Raw genomic sequence first — 25,340 nt, 5'->3', positions numbered from 1 at the left:
ATTTCTGGTGGACAGCAGACGCCCAACAATTCTTGTAAGGGCACAACTAAGCAAAACGGTAATGATATGGGGGGGTGAATTTCAGAGGGCATTCCTGATCGTCTGCCGTGCCTTCGGCAGAGAAGCTGCACAAACCCCTGGAAAAATGGCATAATATTCACCCCCCTCCACACCATGGTGATGCCATGTACCCCATTTTCCCCCATTTCTGTCTCATTTACACTGCGCATTAATTACCCCAGTATAAAACTGGCATCCAGGGTTACTAAGCAATACACTGAAGGTGGATATAAGTTTACATGAACAACTTTATTCAGTTATCGTTGCTGATAAAACCTTATTGTTAAATTATTTTTGTTGTTTTCTTTTGTGGTTTACTGCTGTCACCTTCTTTGCCCTCTGTCTTTGTGCTATTTGCTGAGGGGCTGCTATTTATTCTGCCTCCCTTTTCAGACCAGGATCAGTGGATTTCCCATTGAGTATACCCCTCTATTTTGGAAGAAGAGGAGGAGTAATGAAGCATACGGGAGCATATTGGTTATATTACTGGACTAGCAATCCAAAGGCCTGGACTAATAATCCAGAGGACATGAGCTCAAATTACACCGTGGCAGTTTGAGTATTTGAATGCAATTTTGAAAATATTTGGATATTAAAAGCTGGTAGCTGGAAAAGTGACCATGAAGCTGTTGTTTTGTCATAAAAACCTAACTACCTGTGAGGTGCATGTGCTACATGTCAGAGTGTGTGGAAGAGTCCATTTATCTGGGGTTTTGGTGCATTGCATTGATACCCTGCAGTCAATCATGGAGCATATGGTCACCTTTATTGAGCTTTGGAATATTGCTGGAATGGTCGCCACCCAACATGGTTTGTGGGCGAGATCAGGAACTAGTGGTAGCAACATGGACATTATTAGACATAAGGGGGGTAGTAGCAAAATGAAAATTGTCCCCAATGTTTTTATATATGATAGGTCACTGGTTCTGCCCTCTCCTTCAATTGCTTTAGTCTTGACATCTGCTAAATTTGTCCTTCTAACAAATCAATAATAGCTACATCATAATCAGTGTTTTTTTAAATATTTCCCATTATGTTCCCATCTCGCCTTAAAGAGCAACGGGGATTGAAACATGGTGGTTTGCCCATGGAAATCCCTTCCTGCAGTGCATTCTTTTTCCTTTCATAATAAAATTTGCATACTGCTATTTTTACTTTGAGGAAATAAGAGGGGCAAAGAGAGAGTATGAGAATAGACTGGCAGCTAACATAATAGGGAATCCAAAAGTCTTCTATTGGTATATAAATAATAAACGGCTAGTAAGAGAAAGGGTAGGGCCAATTAGGGATCAAAAAGGAGATCTACGCAGGGAGGCAGAGGGCATGGCTGAGGTATTAAATGAGTACTTTGCATCTGCCTTTAGGTGACACAAAACTTGGAAGTGTAGTGAACTGTGAGGAGGATAGTGATAGACTTCAAGAGGACATAGATAAGCTGGTAGAATGGGTGGACACATGGCAGATGAAATTCAACGCAGAGAATTGCGAAGAGAGGCAATATAAACTAAATGGTTCAATTCTAAAGGGGGTACAGGAACAGAGACCTGGGGGTATATGTGCACAAATCTTTGAAGGTGGTAGGACAGGTTGAGAAAGCGGTTAAAAAAGCATGTGGGATCCTCGGCTTTTTAAATGGAGGCATAGAGTACAAAAGCAAGAAAGTTATATTGAACCTTTATAAAACACTGGTTCGGCCACAACTGGAGTATTGTGTCCAGTTCTGGGCACTGCATTTTAGGAAGGATGTGAAGGTGCAGAAAAGATTTACTAGAATGGTTCCAGGGATGAGGGACTTCAGCTGTGTGGATAGACTGGAGAAGCTGGGGTTGTTCTCAGAGCAGAGAAGGTTGAGAGGAGATTTGATAGAGGTGTTCAAAATCATGAAGGGTTTAGATAAAGGAAATAAAGAGAAACTGTTCCCGTTGGCAGAAGGGTTGAGATCCAGAGGACACAGATTTAGGGTGATTGGCAAAAGAGCCAAAGGCGACATGAGGAAAAACTTTTTAATGCAGTGATTAGTTATGATCCGGAATGCGCTGCCTGAAAGGGTGGTGGAAGCAGATTCAATCGCGGCTTTCAGAAAGGAATTGGATAAATACTTGAAGGGAAAAAATTTGCTGAGCTGTGAGGAAAGAGCGGGGGAATGGGACTAACTGGATTGCTCTTACAAAGAGCCGGCGCGGGCTTGATGGGCCGAATGGCCTCCTGTGCTGTAACCATTCTATGAATACCTTGCAGCATTTTTGCTAATGGGCCAGATTTTGCTCTGAGCAGCGAACAAACGGCGCCCGCAGTTCGGTACACTTGCACTTGCCCGTAGACTTTTCATGTTCTTTTGTACTGCATGTTCCTCTCATGGGGCCCTCAATCCAACGCAGCGCCCTCTCCCAGGCATCTGGGACCTATATGAACGGGCCAAGCAACTGCCAATCAGATTGAAGCATGTTAATAAGCCAAGTAGTCAGAACCAGGAAGTGTAAATTGAAATAGTGAATTAAATGTCAAATCAGGTACAGAAAGCGAAATAAAGAGAGGATAAGAAATATTGAATTAAGAGACAAAGAAACAGTTTAAAAAAAATTAAAATTAAAACATTTTATTGAATGTCCAACAACAATTAAAATCTGAAGGAATGAGACTCCACACTTGTAAAAGTTAATTTTCAATGCCAGAGGGGTTGTCTGGCAGTAATTAAGACTTACCACACTGTTAAAAGTTTGATTAGACTTAACAAAAAAACTTGACGTACTTTTTTGGGGGAGATTACATCGTTTCCATCAGGGCAGTAGAGGAACTTCACGCTGTTGCATTCATTTTAACGGTGAATCAGCCAGCGAGATGCAGTTCTCACAAAGCTTACAGAGGAGCAGGGCATCTGATAGAGGAACTTCCGAATTTCCGCATTTAACTGCGCTTGTGTGGACGCCAGAAGTTGCTGTACCAGATGCACTGATATAACAGTGAGCCGTTATTTTCAGAGCACAATCCGGCCTCTATTTCTCTATCGGTGCAGCATTTCTTGCACGTAGATCTCTAACAGGCAAATAATAAACAATACAAAAAGAGAAAAACTGCTAATACCAAATATCTGAAATAAAAACACTATATATCTCCTGTGCTTCTATTTTACAGTAATATTCATCCCTTAGCTTTACACTTTACTTTAAGTTGTCCACCTTCTTCCAGATCGCCCATCTGGTTTTCCAAGTGGTAGAGACTGAGGTAGAAATTCATCTGGGCCTGCAAACAATACGGACCCCAACCAGACGACCCAAAGCTGGACAGAAATTGGGCCTCGGGCCTCATTTCAATAATCAATAATTTAGGCAAGCTGCTGATGCTTGCTGTGCCCCCACAGACAGCTCACCCCTTTCAGAAGATGAATTTCGAGCCACTTACCTCACTGCCAGGATGTGAGGGGTGATGTGAGGGGTGAGGGAGGACAGTGGGAGGGGAAGTCACACTCCTGCTCCTCCTGACTCCACATGAAATTAAGAAACAAATGAAAATTTACCTTTTCGGTGGCGACCGCATCCAGGTCAAGAAAACACGAGGGAAACAGGCCTGGTGCTTGCTTCGCTCGGGGCAGCTCAATTTCTTAGAGGGGTCCTAAAACAGGCATTAGGCCCCTAATTAACATATGCAAGGGGCCTAACCACTTTTTGAGGCAGACACCTGAAAATTGTCTGAACCAATAAGGCATTGGATGTTTTTTAGGCGTACTTGCGGTGCAGGCCATAGCCCTGCAAAATTAGTAATTTTTGCCCCTGTTTTTCACATGGGAAACGGTTGCAATGATGGCCAATTTCTACCCCATTGTTTATGATACATTGCCATGCCTCCTGCCTTCTTAGCTTGCGCAGGGGCTGTCCTTCCCTACCAGAATGTGTTTGCCTGCTCAATTACTGTACATCAGCATTTGCGAGGTTTGATCGCTAAGTTGAATTCTTCTCTGTTATGTTCAGACGTTTTCTCCAACAATTGAGCATTCCGTTGCTGGATTATCAAGCTTTTTTGGCAACTATAATGGTTAACGGGCTTAGTGTTTGATTATTTACATTGAGATTGACTGCTAGTTTTCAATTGCTGTTAACAAAATTGCATTCCTACGAACGCTATTATATTACCATTTTGTGAATTTTTTGGGGGAAAAGATGGTTTTCTCCCTTTTTTCCAGCAAAATGAAAGTGTCCTAGCTTTCAAAAAACTACTGTTTAATAGTCACCTACTACATAAGAGACATCCTGCTGTTGGACAAAATTTATGTACTATAATTAGGTTGACGTGACTTTGATGTCATAATATATTTAAAATGATATTCTTATACCTCAACTACAACAGTTACCATGGCATTTAATAGCATGCTTTAAAGTATTGTATATAATTGATAGTATGAGTTAAATTGTGAGTTGTTTTACTAGCTACAACCTGGCAATAATTAACTCTGAGCACTTGATGTCTTTTGCAGCTTTAAAAATAGTTTTTAGCATGCATTATTGATTTTTCCTCAGATTTCTAATGCAGTTTTTGTTAAATATAATTGTAGAATTTTTTGGAAACAATGTAAAATAGGTTTTAAATAATTCAAAAGCATTTAATTTTATTACAGTACTTTAATGTAAAAAATATTGTTGCAATTTTTTAAAGACCTAATTAATTTTAAGAAGCACTCCTTTAATGTGCCACATACAATTGTTTTTACTTTCTTGCTACAATTTGAAATCAATCTGAAATGTTCATGCCTGTATTGCTGTAGAATTTTGCTTCAGCAACTGTCATCTTAACCCTTAGCCTGCCAAAAAAAACAGGAACCCTGTACAGTTAGCAAAGCAGATGCTGTGACTAGTACTTTAAGGGTTTTAATTAGTTTTGGTAATTAAGCTCTGTAACTGGGTTCTGTTGTTCAAAAGGCAGGAACTGTGTGCTAAAAATGAGTCCCCATGCTGAGTGGATGCAAACCAGATGCCCATTGTCTGTTTGGGTCAATATGCATTCTTGATCTAACGAATAGCAGGAAATTGGGAAAATCTGGCAAAAGTCCATGGTCTAAGATAAACTATTCCCTTCGATGAAAATCTCTGGTAAAAGCAGAATGAAAGTGGGAATACTGTGTTTTTCTCCATTTGCTTTACTTATACCAAATCTACTGTAAGTACCTGTATTTAATCAATATCGGTTGATCAAATACTCATTAATAAGTCATAGAATTGGTTAGCTTTTTAAGCTGTTTAAATTAATTTGTGAAGAGCATAGTTTTAAAGTTGAACAGCACTGAACATGTCTATTCCAGCACGGTGTCAGTTTTGAAACCTTATAGTCTTTGTGATTTCTCGCTTGATTCGTGCATTGCAATATCAAGTCATTTTGCATTTGTACTCAGGCTAGCTATTCATTGTTTTGCTAATTGAATTGATTGTTCCTGGCAGCCTGTTTCCCTGACAGCAGAACCAACTTAGCTCTGACAGCTTTAACAACCTGACTAGCCTTAGAGTCCCTGACCTTCCTAGGTTGTGCAACATGTATAGGGCTATAAACCACAAAAGGAACACACGCTAGAATATAAAACTGGCTTGGATGCAGTCAGCTACTGCCAGGGGCTGGTTGCCAAGTATGTGTTTATAGTTAAGTATCCAAGCCTTGCAGCTTGACAGTGATCACTTCAGTAGTTTCCCTACTGCAATGAGCTTACAAATGGCTATTTTACTTTTCACAGGAAGATCTGCCTTCACTGCAAGTGCCCACGTGAGGAACACATAGTGACAGTGATGCCTTTAGAAATGGAGAAGACAGTGAACAAACTTATGTATGATTTTCAGAGGAACTCCACTTCTGATGATGATTCTGGCTGTGCTTTGGAGGAATATGCCTGGGTTCCTCCTGGTTTGAAGCCTGAACAGGTAGTGTTATTTTGCTGCTAATTCTTACCATTTAAATCTTTTCTACAGTACTTAAATTTGTTGTTTGCTGTAGGGCTGGTTCTTTTTTAGCAGTATTACTACTTTGCTTAGTTTATACAAGAGACATTTTGATTTGTAAGTAAATTCATACTAATTGAATATCACTTTACAGAAATAAAACTTCATAGTCTCCCTGTTTAGAACAGATCCACTACAGCCTTGGGTTCCAGACCAGGAAGCATGAGGAAAAATATCACAGGGGCGCAACATCCAAATTCTGCACACTTCAGAAACAATGGTCACCATTACTGCCGATGACTCTCTGGGGATCGACTAAACAAATGTCTAAGAATAAAGTTTAATAAATAATAGAAAGCTGTTACTGTGCTTGTGCATGCTAGTTATTGTTTTCTATTTTTATTATAGTTATTTTTATTTGGCATTAATTAGCCAATCTATACTTAGTGGCCAATATGAAAGAGGAAACTCACTTTGTGGGAGGGAGAGATAGTTTTGGGAGAATAGGAATAGTCTTATATCAGCTTTTGAACCCCCTTGGAGAAATTTAATATCCATATTTTAATGGCTAACAAAATCCCCCTCTTTATGGCAATAAATGTGGCTGGGAGTGAATTGCCAGTGTTTATACTGCAGGGTTTCCACAGCTCTTCTGCCGAGATAACGGTGGACAAGTGGGATATTCTCAGCAATTCACTCCTGCGATACCCTGTTCCATACTAAACAAACTCTGTATACACAGATTTTAAATCCAATTTGCCATTCTATTGAGTATAGATTTTACAGTAATAGGTTAATGCTGACTAAACTATTACTGTACAGATCAGTAAAAGCAAAGCTTTGTGAGTGTGAGTCATGAGAACATGACGAAACATCAAGGACAAGAAAAGCTTTTTGGCCCATTCAACCAACAGAATGGCAAATGGGCTTTAAAGCCTGTGTAGGGGTATAGTTCAATTACTATAGAATAGAATTTTTTTTTGCTATAAATGCAAATTTCATGATCTCTAGTATTTCAACTGACCAGCCTTGCATCAATCTGTATTTTGAATTTCGCTGATATCTTTGATTCAACCTGGTAGATCATTCCAAACATTTATCATCCTTTGAGTAAAGAATTTGTTTCTAAGATCGGCTTTAAATTTACTTCTCACTAATTTCAATTAATGTTGTCTTATTCTACTGACATAAGAGTAATTCTCTGAGTTCACCTTACCTACAACAACTGACATTTATAAAGCACTCCTCTCGTAGAAAACAATTCCTCAGAGTGCTTTGAAGAAAAGGTAGACACCAAGCTGGGGAGAAAGGGGAATCATGGTTATTGGCCATTGGTGAGACGAAAGAATTTTAGAAAGAGTTCCAGATGATGGGGCATATTGGCCAATGGCTACCAATTGTGGAGCAGAGATGACAGGAATAAAAAGTAGCCCAGTAGCAGAAAAGTGGAAGGTAGGTTCATAAACAAGCTGTTGTAGGAGATTACAGCAGTAGAGTGGAGTATGGCCAGGCAAAGATTTGGACACACAAACCAGGATCTGAAAATTGATCCATTGGGGCACAGGTAAACAGTGAAGTTTAGCAATGATTGATTTAATACTATGACATTTAATACTTCTTACACCTTAATGAGGTCTTTACTTAAACACTAGTCTAAGTTTTTTTTATATAATCTTTCCTCATAGCTCCCTTACACTTGGATCTTGTTACTCTTTTTTGCACACTCTCAAATACAAATATATCTTTTTTGAAATGTGGCAATCAGAATTGTATATAAGTATGTTCTGGCCAGTGCAATTTAAACACTCAGCATCGCTCCTGGAGCCATAGGACCCAATTTCTCTCTTTCTCCCACCCCAGTATAACTTGGGCAATGCAATTTTCACCAATGCTCAACTTAACCTTCACTAAACCCCGCTATATTTCAAAGTTCAGCTCATTTAAGTGCCATGGGAGAGTGCCAGGCCGAACTACCACCTGGGAATGGGCACTTGCTCCAAATCAGCTGCTTCAAGCTTTAAAAGCATACAACAGTGCAAATTCCCAGTGTATTTTTGACTGAAGGCTGCTGTCAGAAACAGCCCTGCTCCATTGAAAATATATTTTTAAAAATGACTTACCAAAGGTGAATAAGTTCGTTAAAAGATCCTCTAATTTGAAGGGGCTGTCTAACAACCTCTTAACAACCATTTTGTTTGGATCCATAGAAGTATACAGCACAGAAGGTGGTCATTTTACCCATCGTGTCTGTGCTGGTTCTTTTCTAGAACAATCTAAAACTAATCATATTGCCCCATGCTCTACCCATAGCCCAGCATCTTCCTGTACTTCAAATATTTATCCAATTTTCTCTTAAAGGGTACAATAGTCTCTCCTCAACCACTCCCTGTGGTAAAGCATGCCATGCTCTAACAACCAGCTGCATAAAGAAACTTTTCCTATCCTTGTTCCTTACTTATACTAACCATTTTAAATTGATGACCCCACCTCACCGATTCCCCAACCAGACAAAATAGTCTTTTGCTATTCACTCTTCATAATTTTAAAGACATCCATTAAATCTCATCTTGGCCTTCTCCACTCTAGTGGAAATAGTCTTTCCTCATAACTTTAGTTTCCCATCCCTGGTGTCATCCTGATGAATCAATTCTGTACCCTATAGCTTTAAAGTCCTTTCTATAATATGGCACCCAAAACTGCACACTGTACTCTGACTGTGGCCTAACCCCTATTTATAAAATCCAAAATGCTGTTGGCCTTTTTTTATGGCTTTATCCACTGGCACTCACACTTGCAAGGAATTAAGTACTTGAACCCCTGGGTTTATCCATACCTTTCAGCATCTTTCCATTGAATTTTTATTGCCATTCCTTGTTTTCCCAAAATATATTACCTCACACTTATCCACATTAAACTACATCTTGCGCCTATCTGCCTAGTCCGCTCCCTACCTATATTATCCTGAAATCTTTTACAGTCTTCGTTTGCCAAATCCGCAATTTTATGTTGTCAGCAAATTTCAAGATTGCGCTCCCAAAGCCAAAGTCCAAATCATCTATATTTACCAAGAACAAAAAAGGACCCAGCACTGACCCCTGCAGAACACCACTTCCAAACCTCCTTCAATACAAGACTTACCCATTCATCCTCTTTGTTTCCTGTCCGTCTATCAACTTTTTGTCCATGCTGCTATATTTCCTCTTGTACTATATGCCTAAATTTCTCTAACAAGTCTTTTGTGAGACCCCTTATTGAATGACTTCTCAAAATCCAAATACAATACATCTTTTGCATTTCTATCAGCTAACCAATCTGTCACTTCTTCACAAAATTGTATTAAATTTGTCAAACACAACTTTCCTTAAAGTAATCCATGCTGGCTATTCTTGATTATCCTCTGCATTTCTGGGTGAGCCTTCAAAAATAGCTGCACTAGTTTTCAAATTGTAGTTTACTCTACACTGTATGAAGTGAGTCTGTATTTTTGAAGTACTCGTTGATCTCCCATGGCGTTGCATTTGGTGGGGCTGACTTTAACTTGTCCCAACTGGTTAAAACTGGGTGGTGATACATTTAAAATGGTGGTGCAGTACTTACTGTCCTTTTTGCACCTTTGTTGCAGCCGCCATTTTGAAAGGGGCCTACAGCTCGGCGGCTGAAGCGCCTGTCTGTTTCAGGCAATAGGCTCCTTTTTATTATGCAAACTGGGTCTTATGACATATATAGGACCCCAATTCCCATTTTAGGAAAGAACTGATTGGAGCATGTGCATTCATCAGTCAGTTCCACAGGCGGTAGAGCAGAAGACGCCCAGCAATGGTAAGTTTGAAATTATTTTTATGGGGCCATGAGCAGGAGTCCATTTAAAAAAAAATAATCTGGACCGCTGATAGAAACATAGAAAAAAACATTAAAAAAAATATAGAAAAAAACAAAGAAAATAAGAGCAGGAGTAGACCATTCGGCCCTTTTGAGCCTGCTCCGCCATTCAGTATGATCATGGCTGATCCTCTATATCAATACCATATTCCCGCTCTCTCCCCATACCCCTTGATGCCTTTTGTGTCTAGAAATCTATCTATCTCCTTCTTAAATATATTCAGTGAGTTAGCCTCCACAGTCTTCTGTGGTAGAGAATTCCACAGGTTCACCACCCTCTGAGTGAAGAAATTTCTCCTCATCTCAGTCCTAAATGGCCTATCCCATATCCTGAGACTGTGGCCCCTCGTTCTAGACGCCCCCCCCCCCCAAGCTAAGGGAAACATCCTCCTGATGACCAGAACCTTCCTTCTCTCTTCTCCCCCCCCCAACCACGATGGCACCTCCTTTCCCCCCCACACTTAGCTTGCTGCCTGCCGGGGCAGACCATTAATAGCCAGCTTTAATCCGGTGAGCTGTGTCAGGCCAATCATTCAGCACCCAGCAGCTTGCCAGCTCAATGTTTGAGGCTGCGCCTCAAAATCGCAGCTGCCTCTTCGCGGCTGGGACAGGTGGCCGACAGGCGCACTCTGCCCAAAGGTCAAAATTGACTCTTGCGAGTCGAGACTAAGTGCAATTTTCAAGGTAAGGAAGGTTAGAAGATGGAAAGTAGTTGGACTAGGGCTGAGGTAGGACTGCAAAGATAGGGGGAAAGAATATTGCAGAGGGGGAAGGTAAGGGGGGCAGGAGGAGAAATGTGGAACAGGTCAGGGCAATGTAGTGGCTGACATGGTAAGGAAAGAGGAAGGGTTAGAGGGTAGAGTATAGTACGGGGCTTGGGGAAGAAAGTTCTGCGATTTTGAGGGTGGGGGAGAGGGAGAGGAGAGAATTGAAGCTCACCAAAGCAGGTCATCAGGGTTGGAGGCTTAAGAAAAGCAGCTACACTGTTGGATCGAGTGACACAAGTATTTTAAGGAGGGGAGAGCAGGGGAAAGGGATGAGAAAGGAGGTGGGAAGATGAATCATGAGAGATGGGAAAGTACGAAGATGATAGGGTATACGGAGACTGGGGAAAGGGGAGAGGGAGGATGGGAAAAGTTGGAGAGGGGGTGGAGGATTGGGAGAGGGAAGCAGGGGAGAGAAAAGGATAGGAGAGAGGAAAGAAGATGGGGAGGGGAGAGATGGAAAGAGGGGAAATCAGGAGAGGGTTGAAGAGGTCAAATAAGAGGAGGAAAAGAACAGGTGAACAGGTCGTGGGAAAGGAGGACCGAAGAAGGGGAGAGAGATAAGTGGACGGGGTAGTTGAAAATAATATAACTGAGAAAAAATAATTAAATGAAGATGGGTGATTCAGGGATTTATCAGCCTTACAAAGACTGGGGAGAAACGACACTAAATAAATAAAGTAAGTTGGCAGTGGTGGGGAAAATAAATTAAATAAACTGTTGAGAAAATTGACTAAATTAATTAAATAAAATTGAGCGGTTAATTAAATTGAAGAAGCTCTTACGTATTACCAACATTAATTAAATAAAGAACTGGACTTCACTCAACAAAATAAATTAAAGATTGGGCTTTACAGGAGGAAAATTAAATACAAGGCTGTCGAGAGGCTTTCCCTTCAGTTACCACAGGGCTGTCGGGAGCAGTGGAAGCAAGGAACAAGTATGTAGTACTGCATGACCAATGTGATGGGCTGGCAGTGAGCAATCAAGTGAGGGAAATTAAGCAGCCAGCCATGGCAGGCAGAATGACCCAGCAGCCAAGGAAGCTATTTAACAAATGCTGGAGGAACGGAAATACAACAGCAGCGGCAATACTACCATTTTTTTTAAAAAGGAGCTGGCAAGTGGAGCAGGCTGTCGGAGTGGAACCTGCATTACTCTGCAAAAACAAGGAGGGGGGGAGAACATGAAAACATGGACTTCTGTGGACCCCCAGCTGAGTATAATGGACTTGCCTTTACTTACCTTTAGCAAAATCTCCGTGAAATACACTACTACCACACCACTCTATGTCGAAAGTACTCGATTTAGAATTAAGATAAAGGACTTGAGTTGAATTGATAGTCACGTGACGTGAGGTGGCATAATGTTATCTCCTCAGCGCCACCTCCACATGCAATTCCATTAGAATGTTGCGAGCACTCACTGTTTTTACAAACATATCAAAATGACAGGCAGGAAAAGATCAGCCGGTCCATCAAGCCTGCCCCACACTAATGATGGCTGGAGCATTATAAGTAGAGACTTCCTACCGCCCCTCTTTCCTCCCACCTCCCACCTCCCCCCCAGCCCCGTATCCATGTAATCTCCTTGGAGAGGCAAAAAAAGAGAAAAACCCCGGGCTCACAAGGGATAAAATACTCTGGAAGATTCCTCTCCGACCCCCTCGGGATCGAATCCAGTCCAGGAGATCACATGGACCAAGTGTTATCTATGAAGATACTTACCTTCTATATGATGCAATCTCTGTCCCAATCAAGAACCAGTCCAGCTCCCTCTTGAAGGCATGCGGAGTCAGCACTCACCGCACCAGCCAGCAATGTATTCCAGAAGCTCACTACTCTCTGGGGAAAAAAAGAACCGCCTAACACCCAGTCTATTCCTACTTTTGCATAGTTTAAACTTGTGTCCCTGGTCCTCCCCACAATATGTCAAACTGGAATTATCTATCAATAGGCACGGCAGCCAGCCCTTTCATTATTTTATAATCTTCTATCTGGTTGCCTCTAAGTCTATACACTGCTCTAAAGTAAATAATTGTAAACAATTTTACAACACCAAGTTATAGTCCAGCAATTTTATTTTAAATTCACAAGCTTTCGGAGGCTTCCTCCTTCCTCAGGTGAACGATGTCGAAATGAAATCGCATTTATAATTCACAGAACAATTTGATTACAGACAGTTTTTTCAACTGCCCGTTGCCAAGGCAATCAGTGTGCAGACAGACAGGTGTTACCTGCAAGTTCTCAGAATATACAAATCACCAAAAAAAACAACAAACAAAAAAAACAGAGATAGAGAGGTAGAAACATAGAAAAGCCAGCAAATGACCCATTATATTAAAAACAGATAACATTTGTTCGCTGGTGGGGTAACGTGTAGCGTGACATGAACCCAAGATCCCGGTTGAGGCCGACCTCATGGGTGCGGAACTTGGCTATCAATTTCTGCTCGACGATTTTGCGTTGTCGTGTGTCTCGAAGGCCGCCTTGGAGTACGCTTACCCGAAGGTCGGTGGATGAATGTCCATGACTGCTGAAGTGTTCCCCGACTGGGAGGGAACCCTCCTGTTTGGCGATTGTTGCGCGGTGTCCGTTCATCCGTTGTCGCAGCGTCTGCATGGTCTCGCCAATGTACCATGCTCTGGGGCATCCTTTCCTGCAACATATGAGGTAGACAACGTTGGCCGAGTCACAGGAGTATGAACCATGCACCTGGTGGGTGGTGTCCTCTCATGTGATGGTGGTATCCGTGTCGATGATCTGGCATGTCTTGCAGAGGTTACCGTGGCAGGGTTGTGTGGTGTCGTGGACGCTGTTCTCTTGAAAGCTAGGTAATTTGCTGCGAACGATGGTCTGTTTGAGGTTGGGTGGCTGTTTAAAGGCGAGTAGTGGAGGTGTGGGGATGGCCATAGCGAGGTGTTCGTCGTCATTGATGACATGTTGAAGGCTGCGGAGAACATGGCGTAGTTTCTCCGCTCCGGGGAAGTACTGGACGACAAAGGGTACTCTGTTGGTTGCGTCCCGTGTTAGTCTCCTGAGGAGGTCTATGCGATTTTTTGCTGTGGCCCGTCGGAACTGTCGATCGATGAGTCGAGCGTCATATCCCGTTCTTACTAGGGCGTCTTTCAGCGTCTGTAGGTGTCCATCGCGTTCCTCCTCGTCTGAGCAGACCCTGTGTATTCGCAGGGCCTGTCCATAGGGGATGGCCTCTTTGACGTGGTTAGGATGGAAGCTGGAAAAGTGGAGCATCGTGAGGTTGTCTGTGGGCTTGCGGTAGAGTGAGGTGCTGAGGTGCCCGTCTTTGATGGAGATTCGTGTGTCCAATTCGTGTGTTCGTGTGTTTGTTGTTTTTTTTGGTGATTTGTATATTCTGAGAACTTGCAGGTAACACCTGTCTGTCTGCACACTGATTGCCTTGGCAATGGGCAGTTGAAAAAACTGTCTGTAATCACCAAGCATTGTTCTGTGAATTATAAATGCGATTTCATTTCGAGGATTTCATTTCGACATCGTTCACCTGAGGAAGGAGGAAGCCTCCGAAAGCTTGTGAATTTAAAATAAAATTGCTGGACTATAACTTGGTGTTGTAAAATTGTTTACAATTGTCAACCCCAGTCCATCACCGGCATCTCCACACTAAAGTAAATAGACCAAGCTCCTTAAGCCAATCTGAGTAACTAAGTTTCTTTAAGTTAGGAATCATTCTCTTAGCTCTCCTCTGAACCTTTTCACAAGGTCACTACTTCACCCTTCATGTGAGGGGACTAAACTGGGCGTAGTACTTAAGGTATAATGGATCTGTTCAAATGGAAAGAACGTGGCATCTTTATTATTTACATTTCACTGTGTTACAATGTTTGCTATTCATTCATCTGTCTTTTATGTAAATAAAACTACTTGTTGTTTCAAAGACTGTGTCTCAGTCTGGTAAGAGTGAATATTCAGTCTGCTTTCGAAAGGGAGAATTATGTAATGGCACATTATACCTTCCAGCAGCTGGTATACAGAGTAAGGATTGTCTTGTAGGATCCCTAGATGATCTTATCATTTGCCTTGATATTGGGCAGAAAAAGGCACCCTTGGCTTACAGATATGACCAGTGGCGTTGAACCTGAGAAAATATTATTGTGTAACAACCCAAGAAAATTATAATGTATCTAATTCCTCTGAAAAACCTTAACTGTAACCTCTGTCCCTACTGTACTCCTTATTTTAAAGTCATCTGCAAGTTTAACAGGCTTATAATAGGTGGTTATTCCACCCAGGATATTTTTGCAAATACCTGTATATAAGAAATAACAAGGGTCCAAGGATTGAGCCCTTCTGAACTCCACTCAACACCTCTCCTCATTCTTGCACTCCACCTCTCAAAAGTACCCTGTTCAATATTTTAAAATCTAATTTCTTATCTCCATTTTCTACCTGGACTTCCATGGATTTTACTTTATTAGTGTCTTACATGTGGGACTCCCTCAAAGGCTTTCTGGAATTCTAAATAAACTATATCTCAGCGATTTACATGATCTGTTTTATTTGTAATGTACTCAAATCTATTGCTCTACAAGTGCCTCCTTCAACCTACTCCTTAGTTTGGTTTCTATAATATTGCGTGGTGTTGATGTACGGTCATTGGGCTCGATTTTAGCACCCACGATCGGGTGTGTTCGTGGCGGGGGGGCTGAGAAAATCGGGGATTCCCGGGGCGGGTCTGGAGCCCGGCTCCAACACGCCCACTTCTGGGTTCCCTAGTGACGCGCTGACATGCGCGCGCAGCCCCCGAATGTCGAACTCCCGCCGGCAATTACGGCTAGCGGGGTGCCACTTAAAGTACTTAAACAGGTACTTCAGGTTGCTAACAGACCTGATTGACCTGATATTTTATGAGGGGTGGGATTTTGCAATGAACTGAGACTGTTTCCCATACTGGGGGAAACACTCCCAGTTGAAATGGACGTGTTGCAGCCACCAGCCTGTGGCAGCTGCAAAGGTCCATTTGACAGGTGGGGGGGGGCGGGGGGAGACCCTCACTCATTGCAGGAGGCCACTCTGTCACTTTGGACAAAGTTTGGCCTCTACCAGCCTCCTCCTAACAATAGAATTCACCAACTTGTACACTTACCCCAGTGTCCAGACACATTTACCTACCTCGCGGACCCCCTCAGATGTATATCTTCTGGATGGGGGCCGCCGTAGCTGCAGTCATGACCTCCTCGGAGGGCGAACAGCCTCGCCGGCCACGCCGTCCACCTCTGACACGTGGAGCTCCACAACACAGCGCTGTGACACATCCACCTGCACAGCAGGAGGGAGGGCAACGGCAGAGAGAGATGCGTCGCAAAAGGCACTACCCTCGGCACAGGGTCCACAGACCGAGGCTCAGCTTCTTGGACCTCTCTGAGCAGCAGTGCACGTGGAGGCTCAGTCATTCGACATGTAGTCGTGGACATCTGCAGCCTCCTTCATGCCGAGCTGCTCCCAGCTGGCCCGAGCACCATCTTACCTGTCGCTGTCAAAGTCACCACTGCCCTCAACAACTTCTCCTCTGCATCCTTCCAGGTGCCACCGGGGACATCGCCGACGTCTCTCAGTCGTCTGCACAAAAGAGCCCTGCAAATACACCTATACCCACTCTGCAGTGACACAATGGGTGGCATCAGTTGTGGGTCTTCATAGTGATCCTCAAGAAAGGGCATTATTGCACAAACCAGACAAGATTCGCAAAGACGTGGCAGTAGTGGTGATAATATAATATGTTATGTGAGTTGATCAGAAATCAAATATAAGTAAACACCATGACAAACCCTCAAACACCCTTTTGCATCCCCTTCATGCTCACGACACCATTGCCTTACGCATCCTACTGCACATATGTGATGCATGCCCTGTGGCTGCAGCACAGGTAGTGGCAGGTTGAGTGAGGCTGTCCATGAAAGAGATGCATGAGAGGGTGAGTATGAGATAGAGCCATGAGATTGTATGAGCATTGGTGGGATGAGTACTGGTGAGGTGAGTAAGTGCAGGTAAGATGAGGATGAGCTTTGAGTGGGTGTGAGGAGTGATGTGATAGACTAGCGTTGGCAGTGCAGCAGGAGATGTGGGGTGGGGGCAGTGATGTGGCAGACGGAGTGTAGGGGAATGAGTAAGTGTACTCACTTCGGCTGACCTACTTAGGTGATTGAAGCGCTTCCTGCACTGTATGCAGGTGCGTGATATGTTGGTGGTGCTGGTGACCTCCTCTGCCACCTCAAGCCAGCCCTTTTTGGTGGCAGAGACAGGCTGCTTCCTCCCGCCTGTCGGGGGGAAGATCTCTATCCTCCCCCTCCTCCTCACCCTATCCAATGATACCTGGAGTGAGGCATCATTAAACCTGGGAGCAGCCTTCCCCCTGGGCTGCTCCATGCTGTAATTTTTCCTATTTTCTGCAGCATCAGTCAGTGGAGGACTGCCCCTTTTAAATAGGGCTCCTCCAGCTGACAGACCTTGCTGCGCATGCGCAGTCCGCCCGCCGCGCAGCTTACCAGCGGGAAACCCGGAAGCACAGGTAAGTGGCTCCAATTAGCCTGCGATTGCGTGCGGAGCACACTGATTTCACCGGGCGCGTTACCCACGCGCCCAGTCGACCCCCCGTTGAGAACCCGCCGCCCTGCTAATATCGAGCCCAATGGATCTTTAGTTACCTGTTTCATACATTACAAGTGACTACTCTTCAGAAAAGTAATTAATTGTCTGTAAAGCGCTTTGGGACATCCTGAGGTGAAAGGCACTATATAAATGCAAGTTTTTCTTCTCTTTCTTTGGGTCAAATTTATCCCCCTTCTTAAATATAGACACTATACTTTCTTGCTACCAATCCTTAAAAGGCAAAATAATGTAAAGCTTTGGACAAACCCAATATCCATGTTCACTCTACTTCCTCCCTAAATTCCCTGCCCCTTCTCATATCACACATTATTCCTCTCTGGACCAAGTAGGAAGATCACACCTTCCTAGGATTCTGCTTATGCCATTGTTAAGCAAGAGGTTCATGTTAATGACATGATGTTAATGTCACTGAATTTTCTCTGCCCACCCACCTCTTTTCGTCCATGTTCTGTGTTTCACCAAAAACTAGGATAAAATGGGAAATGAGTGAACATGCCATTCTATATAATGTGGCCACCTTCTGCTGTCATTGACTGTTAGCCAGTACAACTCACTTCATTTAAATATAGGGAATATATGAACTTTAATCCCAACTACATGTTAGCCAATCAACTGATTTTGATGACTAAAATTATATCTATTGAGAACTATTATACCAACTTCTTTTTTGTTTGATATCAGCCTTGTCAATAAGTAGACTATTAACTCTAGATTCCTGTTAATTTATTTCATTTTACCCACACATAAAACTACATGAGTAAGCCAAATACTAAATGATTTATGTCAAAGATCATTTCTATTATTGAAACCTTCTTTGGAATACCCTGGAGTTTTCTCACATTTTTTAGAGATGCTTTTGTGTTACATCAATAGCTATCTATAAATAGCTCAAAAACATAATCACTTTCAGTATATTAAAAGTCTCTCTTATATTGGGAGTAAAATGTAATGGCAATCCTGTCTAATTGGATTTGTGTAAAAGTAACAAAAGCTAAGGAATGACTTTATTAAGTTTTATAAGACCCCATGTATGGAATCAGATTTTTAAATTTTTTATATATAGTGATAGATAGATAGAAGGCAGGATGGTCAAATAGTTTCTTTGGTGAGAGAAGAAGTAGAAAGGAAGCACCCGGTGGCAGATGAAAGCAAGGATGGGGATTTTTGGTCATTCCAACTAAGTAAGCTGCCAGAAAAGTCTTCAGGAAGTGGTACCTAGTTGGCTGCAGAGCATGGCAGCTTAAAACCATGAAAACAGCGGAAACGCTTAAGGATCTGGGGGAGAAGGGCACATGTCCACTAAGATGTCACAACCACAAATCAAGAGCTAATATTTGATCTTAACTATGCTTCCCTCTCTAAGGTTTGATGAAATTAAGCATTGTCTCAATGTATTGTATAGTTGTATGAATATTTAATTTTCTTTTTTTCACCCAAACCACCAAACATACAGATATGGATAGTCACATGTTATTCAACTATGCATTTACCAGGTTATGTATAATCAGTTTTGGTAATTCTGATTGAATAAGTGTATTTTTTTGGCTTTTAGATTTCATTGTTCTATGACTTAGTACTGTCTACTGATTCAAATAGTTGATATCAGTTTGGATTTGCCTTCTGGTCTATTGCATCATTACCTTTGCACTATGTGGAATAGAAACATATATAAATATACTTTTACCCTTGAATACTGTTTTCGGTTGTTCAGCTAACTTCCTAGCCATACTGCTGTCCCTTTAAGACCATATGCTTTCATTTTATCAAGGCCTCTTATGTGTCACTTTATCCTTTTGGAATGCCTTTTGAAATCCACATACAGAACGTCCATTTCATTTCCTTTATAAATGCACTTCATTATTTCTTTAAAAAACTCCTATTAAGTTTGTCACACACAACTTGCCCTTTACAGGTATCATTTCCACTGTTCAGGGGTCTATAATTCTCAATTGAATAACAGTTTCCTCCTTATTCTTTAAGGCTAGCTAAATAAACTCAACTTTTGTATTATCCCCTATGTCATCTTTATATTCTAGTGCTTTGATTAATATTGTCACCCCTCCTCCATTTTCCCGTAGTCTCCTTCCTAAATATTTTATAACCAGGAATGCTCTTTTATTCAGTCTCTGGATGTGGGTGTCACTGGTAAGGTTGGCATTTATTGCTTATCCCTAGTTGCTTTGATTTGATACAGATGAGTGCCTTGCTAGGCCACTTCAGAGGGCAGTTAAGAGTCAACCATGTTGATGTGGAACTGGAGTCACATAAGCCATACTGGGTAATGGCAGCAGGTTCCCTTCCCTAAAGGACATGAGTGAACCAGTTGGATTTTAATGACAACCCAGCAGGTTCATGGTCACTTTAACTGATACCGGCTTTTTATTTCCAGATTTTTTTAAACAAATTTCAAATTCTCAAGCTGCCCTGGTGGGATTTGATTTTGTGGGAGTTGACATACCACTATATATACATCTACTTGTGCAATAATAGGACCTGGGAATTAGTAATAGTACCCCCTTGTGACCTGAACTACATTCATGGCTTTTGTAAATTTATTTCTTCAATCTCTGCCAAGGGGGACCGATCAACTGATTGGTGAGACAAGGCCAAATGCAAGTCATTAAGCTCTTTGTTTCACAGTAATGTGAACATACAGAACAGCCGTTATAACCAGATCCTCAGAATTCAATCCATACAATTTATCTTTGCATAATATTACAGAATAAAAAAGACACCAGGCTAGCCCACATTAGTGGGTCATCTTAATGACCTTAAACAAAATGGCATCTAAGTATCCGCCAGCATTTCTAACCTCTTTGCCTCAGCAAAAGCCTTTGCAGTCTTTCCCCTAACACATCTGACTGCTCTTGAAGCCTCCTTGTATCAAAAAGCCTCTTTGCCAGCTTGTGCCCCAGCTTCTATCTTATTGTTCACAGCCAAAAAAAATCAAGGGCTTTGCAAGGTGTTTTTGATTTCCAAGGCAGGTTAATAAATTGCATATTTGCAGTCCAAACATTGCAGATAGCTCATTGGCATCTTGTCATCTCAGCCTTTTAGTTTACTTGTCTGGATACCATATGCTTTTTAAAAACCCAACATTGAAAGTAACTTTTTTCACACAGCTTTTCTATGGAAAATCCTGAACATGTCGGTGCCTCTAGCTCACCAATTTTATTTTGAATACTTTATGTATTTACATTCAACTCAAATCTACCTCTGTCTGTTTTGCAGTCTTAATCTTTACATCCCTCCTTCCTCTGGCCCATTCTTTATTACTTTCCTGTTTTTTTTTCTTTTATCTTTCCTACGCCTCTTTACTGCTTTTGCTTTCCCCTCTCCTTCCTCGTCTTGTTCTTTCTGGCTACTGTGTTTCCCTACAACAGTGGCTACATTTCAAAAGTTCTATGTTGTGAAAAGCGCTATATAACTGTAAGTTCTTCCTTGTTTTTCTTTCTCTGTTCCCTGCAATATTAATTTAATCCTTCCTCAAAAGCAGTAATTACTCTCCTAGTGAGGACATTTGTTCCAGCCCTGTTCAGGGAAGCCCATCCATCCTGCCCCAATATCACAGGAATCTGAAACCTTTCCCCTTGCACCATCACTTCAGCCACACATTTATTTTACTATTTCTGTACTGGCAAGTGCATGGCACAGAAGTAATCCTGAAATTTGTACTTTTAAAGTTCTGCTCTTTAATCTATCTCCTAATTCTTTCCTATATCATTGGTTCCCAACCTGAATCACACTTTCTAGCTGTTCTTCTGCTCTATCCAAAATCTTTTGCACCTGCTCCATAATATCCCTATTCCCTCATCTGGGAGGCAAAGCACTATTCAGGACTCTTGAATGTTGCTATAAAATGATCTGACCATTCCATGACTGTGGAATCCCCTACATTACATGAAAAAATATTGGCATGTACAATCAAGGAAAACCCAAAGATGTTTTATAAATACATTAAGAGCAAGGGAATAACTAAGGAAAGAGTAGGGCCTATTAGAGACCAAAAATGTAACCTATGTGTGGAGACGGAAGATGTGGGTATGGTTCTTAATGCGTCTCTTCACAAAAGAGAGGGATGATACAGACATTGTAGTTAAGGAGGAGGGGTGTGAAATATTGGATGGAATAAACTTAGTGAGAGAGGAAGTATTAAGGGGATTGGCACCTTTGAAAGTAGATAAATCACTACGGCTGTTAAAAGAAGCAAGGGAGGAAATAGCGAAGGCTCTGACCGTCATTTTCCAATCCTAACTGGATACAGGCATGGTGCCGGAGGATTGGAGGACTGCTAATGTTGTACCATTGTTTAAAAAGGGAGCAAGGGATAGACCGAGTAATTACAGGCCAGTCAGTCTAGCCTCGGTGGTGGGCAAATTATTGAATCAATTCTGAGGGACAGGATAAACCATCATTTATAAAGGCATGGAGTAATCAAGGACAGTCAGCATGGATTTGTTAAGGGAAGGTCATGTCTGACTAACTTGATTCAATTTTTTGAGGAGGTAACAAGAAGGGTCGATGAGGGTAGTGCATTTGATGTAGTCTGCATGGATTTTAGCAAGGCTTTTGACAAGGTCCCACATGGCAAACTGGTCAAAAAAGTATAAGCCCATGGGATCCAAAAATTGGCTCAGTGGTAGGAAGCAAAGTGTAATGGTCGACAGGTGTTTTTGTGACTGGAAGGCTGTTTCCATTGGGGTTCCGCAGGGCTCAGTACTAGGTCCCTTGCTTTTTGTGATATATATATTAATGATTTGGACTTAAATGTAGGGGGCATGATTAAGAAGTTTGCAGTTGATACAAAAATTGGCTGTGTGGTTGATAGTGAGGAGGAAAGCTGTAAACTGCAGGAAGATATCAATGGATTGGGCAGAAAAGTGGCAAATGGAATTCAATTCAGAGAAGTATGAGGTAATGCATTTGGGGAGGGCAAACAAGGCAAGGGAGTACATAATAAATGGGAGGATACTGAAAGGTGCAGAGGAAATGAGAGACCTTGGAGTGCATGTCCACAGATCCCTGAAAGTAGCAGGACAGGTAGATAAGGTGGTTAAGAAGGCATATAAAATACTTTCCTTTATTAGCCGAGGCATAGAATATAAGAGCAGGGAGGTTCTGCTGGAACTGTATAGAACACTGGTTAGGCCACAGCTTGAGTACTGTGTACGGTTCTGGTCACCACATTACAGGAAGGATGTAATTGCACTAGAGATGGTACAGAGGAGATTTACAAGGATGTTAGCAGGACTGGAGAATTTTAGCTATGAGGAAAGATTGGATAGGTTGGGGTTGTTCTCTTTGGAACAGAGGAGACTGAGGTGTGATTTAATTGAGGTGTACAAAATTTTGAGGGGCCTAGATAGAGTGGATAGGAAGGACCTATTTCCCTTAGCAGAGAGGTCAATAACCAGGGGGCATAGATTTAAAGTGATTGGTAGAGGGATTAGAGCGGAGCTGAGGAAAAAGTTTTTCACCCAGAGGGTGGTAGGGGTCTGGAACTCACTGCCTGAAAGGGTGGTAGAGGCAGAAACCCTCAACTCATTTAAAAAGTACCTGGATGTATACCTGAAGTGCCATAACCTACAAGGCTACGGACCAAGTGCTGGAAAGTGAGATTAGGCCAAGTGCTGGAAAGTGAGATTAGGCTGGGTGGCTAATTTTTGGCCAGCGCTGGGCCGAATGGCCGCCTTCTGTGCCGTAAATTTAATATGATTCTATACTATGTCATTACTGCACTTCGTTTTCCTGTATGGCAACCATTTTCTTCACAGTGCCATGATGTTCCTCATGGCTGCTGCATAGTGTCAGTCAAAAAGCCTAGGGACACAGAAGGTGAACTGTAGACTTAAGTGTATCCAAGTCAAACAGGAATAAAGGTAATTTACAAGGTATTTGTAAGTCTTTATAATAATCCCAATGTCACCTGTTGGTGAAAATCTCAATAAATCATTTACGGCATAACTTCAAATTTAGCATTGGTTATGAAAACACTTTCAAAGAGTGGTAAATGGAAGACTAGTAATGTGCGTCATCTTTAATCATAGCAAATGTCAGTTGGAGAAACATTGCTACCTTGTATAGCACAGCTTGATTTAATTATAGCCAGTGTCAGTAGGAGAACAATTACACATTACAACCATGCCTGCAGTTTTCAGTTAAACTCTCTGTGGACTGGAATAAATTGAGCTGCTTTTCTTTTTTCCCGTTAGAGGATATTGTTTGAGGGTATGCCTCATGTTCTCATTTATATTTCTATTTAGCTGTATGTTTTAAACTCGAACCGGAGAATGCACAAGAAATATGGGTAGGAATTATGATAACCTTATAATAATCAGATGGTTATGAAATGTTTGTAAAGCATCAATTAGACTGGAGGGGCTACTTATTGAAGGGATAATCCTCATTTTATAAATAAAGGTCTACTCTGCCTTGAATCCCACAGTTAACTATATCCACAGGGAAAAGTAAGTGTTTCTTTATCATTTTTATTACCAGGTATTAAAAATGCTTTCTGTGCCACACAAGGTATAACATGGCTTTGCTCCATTCCATCCCAGTCTCAGCTGGGCATTCAGTATTTCAGTGGAGCTACAGTTCTACTTCAGTAGCAAGAGACATAATTTGTACTGATAGAATAAATCTGTCAAGAAATAGGTGCCTGTGATGATCAGGTCCTAGAAATGTTCTAACAGAGATCACATTGTTATAGTGTAATAATGAACGAACCATTTAATATTTTGAGAACAATAACACAGTAGTGGCAAGTGAAATATATCATTTACTAAAGTAACTAGCTCCTCCAAATGACCCGCCCCCAGCAAAAAATAAAATGTTTGCGACAAACAAAATATTTTAAAATGGAAGTGTGCATCTTGTCCTTTGAGCTGGATGACTGTAAGATTAGTCACACTGCGTAACAGTCATGACACCTAGATTGAAGGAGGGAAAGGAGTTTGCAAAGATTGTATCATAGAGCAACACCATTATTATCTGAGAAGGTGAAAAATTGCAAATGCTGGAAAATGGAAATAAAAACAGAAAATGCTGGAAATACAGATTAGGCATTAGAGCTTTTGAAAAGAGAAAAGGCAAGTTAATATTTTGTTTCAGACCCATCTTTTCTCCTTTCAGATACTAATGGACTATTGTGACTCTCCAGTATTTTCTGCCATTATTATTTGATTTATTTACAGCTCTTTTTTATGATTATTGTTAAACACAAATGCCATCTGAAAATACGAATATAATTTTAAAAAATTTTGCTAGAATGATAAGAATGAAGCTAAGAATTGCTTGTCACTATAACAGTATTGTTATGTACAGGTTCACCAATACTACAACTGTCTCCCAGAAGATAAGGTTCCATATGTTAACAGCCCTGGAGAGAAGTATAGAATTAAGCAGCTGTTACATCAACTACCACCACATGATAATGAGGTAATTGTAACATATATAGTCGGGTGTATGCATGATGTCCAGGACACAGTGGAAATGACATAAAAAGCTTTAAATGAAGGGCGTTCTTGAATCTGTATTTGAAAAATAAGTGCATCCAACCTGTGTGTATAAAAACTATTGGGCCTCGAAATTCCTGGGTTCCCAATGTGGCGTCTTAAGTGCAGCAGGGTTGCACTTATGCCAATTGAAATTCTAGGAGATTGATTGCATTAGAATTCCTAGGGACAGCTACTATCAGTTATGAAGAATGCAGCATGCTACCACAATTTACAAAACTGCTGGGTGCAATTGCAAGCCTCCCCCCACCCCCGACCTATCTAGTCACCAAAACTTCTTATGAGCATCCCAATGGCTTGCTCACTTATCCTTATCTTCACGTGTGTTTTATTGTAGCACTCCTCTCCAGCACGATGGTCCTACAGAGTGGCATCGTGAACTATGGCAGTAGCGGGTATCCCATGTCAGCCTGCAGCCATCCTGCTGTTGAAATAGAGCTGGGACACTGGACTGGCAATGTATAAAAGTATCATGACAGCTCCCAGCATATCGTGAATTCATGTGCAAGAAGCTGTGCCTATTGTCACAAAGGAGCTGCATATTTAGGGAGTGGAAGCCTT

At 41.7% G+C, this 25,340-nt stretch overlaps 1 protein-coding gene across 7 annotated transcripts in view; it reads left to right on the top strand.

Moving 5' to 3' along the window:
* Positions 1-25,340, top strand: part of prickle2b (prickle homolog 2b) — a 183,310-nt gene that overhangs the window by 138,009 nt on the left and 19,961 nt on the right. For 5 of the 7 annotated variants that reach the window (XM_067998844.1, XM_067998847.1, XM_067998849.1 and 2 more), the window contains 2 exons: positions 5,774-5,957; positions 24,589-24,702. In XM_067998844.1, the coding sequence (XP_067854945.1) occupies positions 5,774-5,957; positions 24,589-24,702 (298 nt within the window). Of the gene's footprint in view, positions 1-5,136; positions 5,209-5,620; positions 5,669-5,773; positions 5,958-24,588; positions 24,703-25,340 lie in introns of those variants that run through there. The other 2 variants (XM_067998845.1, XM_067998851.1) reach the window with 2 other exon arrangements.

The sequence above is a fragment of the Heptranchias perlo genome, chromosome 17, assembly GCF_035084215.1.
Source record: "Heptranchias perlo isolate sHepPer1 chromosome 17, sHepPer1.hap1, whole genome shotgun sequence".
NCBI classification, from domain to species: domain Eukaryota; kingdom Metazoa; phylum Chordata; class Chondrichthyes; order Hexanchiformes; family Hexanchidae; genus Heptranchias; species Heptranchias perlo.
The sequence above is the reverse complement of the archived record's forward strand: the minus strand, read 5'-3'. Positions and strand labels throughout refer to the sequence as shown.